This window comes from Mus pahari, chromosome 5 (genome assembly GCF_900095145.1).
Source record: "Mus pahari chromosome 5, PAHARI_EIJ_v1.1, whole genome shotgun sequence".
NCBI classification, from domain to species: domain Eukaryota; kingdom Metazoa; phylum Chordata; class Mammalia; order Rodentia; family Muridae; genus Mus; species Mus pahari.
The window spans coordinates 37,650,058-37,654,238 of NC_034594.1; the positions used below are offsets into that span (position 1 = coordinate 37,650,058).

At 39.2% G+C, this 4,181-nt stretch overlaps 1 protein-coding gene across 2 annotated transcripts in view; it reads right to left on the reverse strand.

Moving 5' to 3' along the window:
* Clk1 (CDC like kinase 1) overlaps positions 1 to 4,181 on the reverse strand; it is a 12,404-nt gene that overhangs the window by 6,554 nt on the left and 1,669 nt on the right. Inside the window, exons 2-5 of one of the 2 annotated variants that reach the window (XM_021199429.1) lie at positions 3,660 to 3,820; positions 2,979 to 3,204; positions 2,006 to 2,096; positions 1,558 to 1,624 (exon numbers count right to left, since the gene is read on the reverse strand). In XM_021199429.1, coding sequence (XP_021055088.1) covers positions 1,558 to 1,624; positions 2,006 to 2,096; positions 2,979 to 3,204; positions 3,660 to 3,820 — 545 coding nt within the window. The remainder of the gene's footprint in view (positions 1 to 1,557; positions 1,625 to 2,005; positions 2,097 to 2,978; positions 3,205 to 3,659; positions 3,821 to 4,181) is intronic. The other variant, XM_021199430.1, reaches the window with a different exon arrangement.

Here is a 4,181-nt window from a genome sequence, read left to right on the forward strand (position 1 = left end):
GACACTCCAGAAGAGGGCGTCAGATCTTGTTACAGATGGTTATGAGCCACCATGTGGTTGCTGGGATTTGAACTCTGGACCTTTGGAAGAGCAGTCGGTGCTCTTACCCACTGAGCCATCTCACCAGTCCCTCAATCTGTTTTCTAAGACTCAAAACAAATGCAGTTTGTTTCCTAAATTGCCTACCACTGCCAAATACTCTCTCAAATCTCTGTTCCAGGTTATCAGAGAAGTTGGTGCTAGGTCTCAACTCAACTTTGCTATTCTTGAGACAGAAAATGTATAGCTGTTCAAAGTGGTTGCTTTAGATGAACAAGGTCCCATGGACTATTCCAAGGACTAAACACATACAAGTTTTATAGTATTAAGTATTTATAGTACTAAGGTGTATGTATTTTCAACTGTTAATTCTGTACTGGCACAGAACTCAATGCCGGCAGAATTTTGGTACTGTCATTTCTATGGCTCATCACCAGGTTTTCTCATCACTGGGTTTTTAATTTGTAACCTTTGTCCTTCCTTACCTGCCTAAAGGCAATCTAAGAGATGTATCGTGTGCTGTCTCCTTGCTAACTGTAATAAAGAACTGACGGCCAATAGCTCGGGCAAGAAGTACCAAGGCAGAGAAGCTGGAGAGGTTTGAGACTCAAAAGCAAAATTGTAGAGGACACTGAAGGGAACAGAACAGGTAGGTAAACAGATAGCCAGCTGGCTGGGCAAGTGCTAGAATAGTCAGGTTAAGTAAAGAGCAGCTGGGAGACTGCCTCCGCTAAAGGCCTAAGCTTTAAACTGTATTGAAAGTTTTCATGCCCTTAGTACACCACTGGCAGGTCCTCAGAAAGTCCCACAAGAAACTTTCATTTATTCCAAAGGATAAAAAATATAAAGGTACAGAGAAAAAAAACCTTAACAGCCATGTACTGGTCTTACAGAAGTCCAGAATTCAACTCCCAGTACCTGCACCAGGCAGCCCAACTCACAATCACCTGCATCCTGGACACATTTTTCTGGCCTCTGCACTCATATGCATGAGTGCACACAATAATTAGAAATAAAAAATCACCGACATCAGCACGTTGAATCCCTAGGACTGATCACCAACATGGGTTGAGGGGTGTGAAAAGCACTAATGAAGCTTGATGGGCCTGAATAATCACACCTGTGACACCCAGCTGTCTTAACAATTCATCTAATGAAAAACAAGTCTCCTCACACTCATTGGTGCTAGGAATTAAAACTAAGAGATGTCTGACCCTTCTCCAACCAGGAAGCTGCACATACTATTTAGTTGGTTTTGTTTAAAAAATACAAGAGGCCAGGTGAGATGGTGTACACCTCTGATCCCAACACTCGAGAAAGGCAAGATCTCAGTGAGAGCTCCAGGCCCGCAAAGTTAGACCCCCATCTCAAAGACATTCCAAAGCATTCTAGAAGCAGAGGCAGGTGAATCTGAGCACTAAGCCAGGCTGGTCTACAAAGTGAGTTCCAAGACAGGCAGGGGTGTTACACAAAGAAACTGTTTTGAAAAACCAAAAGGAAAAAAATAGAGAAACTTACACTTTATGATCGATGCATTCCACCACTTTTCCGAAAGCACCTTCACCTAAAGTATCAACAATTTCATCTAAAAAAGAGGGATAAATATTATTCATAATAGGAAATGAGAACAATTTAAGTATTATCAATACAGATTATTCTAGGTGATGCTGCAAATTTCCTTATCATTAATTACTTATCAGCCAACACCATCCAAAAAACATACAACTATTCTTAGATCTAATTTCATTCTCAGACTAATTTCATTAACTTGATTTACTGCTGTGGAATTTGTTTAATATTAAAACTTCAAAGAAAGCAAAGACAATCCCCTCCCACCAAAGAAATGAAAGCAAAATAAAAAAAAAAAACAGAAAGAAAGATTTCCAAATCCCTGAAACTTTAATCTATATATACATATAGATTATGTTATCTGAAAAGTTAATAAGTGTTGAAAAATATTCTATACATCTTGCACTTAGTACGTCTCCACTCTGACAGATCAGGTGACCCTCCTCATCATCCTCTACACTCCTCGATCTTTTCCTTCGGTGACTCTTCTGGAAACGTCAAGTAGGCGGCACCAGCACCAAGATCATCCAGCCAATCAATATACCCGAGTGAATTCAGGGCAGAATACGAAATTCATTCAGCGGGGAGATATTCAGGCATTCAGATACACGCCAGGCCACAAACGGTTGGCAGGAGCAATTTCAAATTCAGTCCCCAGAAATTCACAGGGCACATAGTTTATGTTAACAGGAGAAAAACATGGCAAGGAACAGATTTTCAGATAAGATACTCAAAGTGGTAAGGCAACAAAACATAAATACATTTGCTTTTCTTCTTAAAAAAAACAAAACAAAACAAAACTTATCTGTGGCATTCACTGAAACATAGTGTCCTAAATTAATACTACAAAACTGTAGGATGTAGTATTTACTATAGTACCCTGTGGCCAAATTAAGATTTGGCCTAACTAATCAAGAAAATAAATATTAAAACTAAATAAAATGATAGCCCTAATTTGGGAAGGAAAAAAAAGGTATATAACACTATAGTATTTAAAATGTTATCTGATAGATTTCCAAATACATGAAAACACTAATTTCAAATCTGTAGCTTAATGAGGAAAAAAATTACACAACATGTTAATAAGTCATAACTAACCCTAACACAAAAATACCTAATTCTTTGGAATAAACTGACAATTTACCAAAATAATATTTCTGGAAATAGCATTAAGACAATCTTTCCTATCATTACAGAACTAAATAATCACTGTTTTCATGAATTTCTTATGCAATGCACAAATACTAAAAGAATACTCCTGCAAGGTAGAGTTGTGATGACTTTTATCTTGAAATTTTCTCAAACACAAAACTGTTTCCTGTTCTCCAGGGGAAATAAAAACTTTCAGAACGTTTAAAAGGTGCTCATACCCCATGTGAATGGCGCTGAGAAGTGTGGTGGCGACTCCTGTGTTTACTTTTGTAACTGCTTCTTCCACTCCTACCAGAGGACTTGCTACTATGATTCTGGTATCTGCTTCCAGGTTCTCCATAGGGATACCCTGGCTCGTAGCCCATGTAGTCATTCCTGTATTCATCAACATATCTTCGACTATGATAAGCTTTCTCATTTATGGATCTGCTTTCCAAATAATAGCTAGAGGAGAAAAAAGTTTGTTTTACAGCTACACCAAACAATTGTAGTGTAGAGAACTGAACTCAACACCTTTGTCCAAGATAGACATTTATTTTACTACTGAACTACAGTCCTTCCACCAATCTCCAGACTATGCAGTTAAGCAATGCCAATTATATCATTATATGTGGCCCCCAGGATTTTATACATGGTAGGCAAACGGTCTATATCCGAGCTACTTTCCCAGGTCAAAAATGTACTTTTATACTGAAGTACTTTGTCTTGTAAAGATGAATGTTTAATTGTGTGTATGCATGGGTAGCAATAAGGAGTGCCAGAACAGGGCATCAGGTTCTCTGGAGCCGAGTTACAGGTTAGTGGTAGTGTGTCTGAAGTGCTGGGAACCAAACTGTCCTCTGCCAGAGCTTTCAAGTAGCAGCTAAGACACCGTCCCAGCCTGTGCCCGCCGGTCTTACCTGTCTGTGGTTTTGGAGTGATTGTATTTGCAGCGCTTATGCTCACGGCCACTGCTATGGGACCTCTTCTTTCTCTTATGACTGCTGCTGCTTCTCCACGTTCCATAATCCCAATCTCTTTCATCCCAGTCAGGACAGTAAGTTCTCTTTGATTGTCTCATCTATAAAGGACAAATTTTACCAGTTAAACTGTATTTCTGTGATAGTCAGTAGTAAAAGCTTTCTTTGCAAATTCCCATTTTCATCTTTCCCCTTCCCAGACAGCCTCACTATGTAGTAGCTCTAACTATGTGGACCAAGTTGCCCTTGAATTCAAAGAGCCACCTGCCTCTTGCCTCTGGAGTACTGGGATTAAATGCATGTCACCCCCATGATTAACCTTTTGTTTAAAATCAAAGTTCTGAAATTGTAGTCAACTGTCTGAAATCATAAAAATTATTGCATTGCCCCATTCTGCAATGTGAACTTTATTCACAGATTTTTTTTTTTTTGGGGGGGGGGGGTTCGAGACAGGGTTTCTCT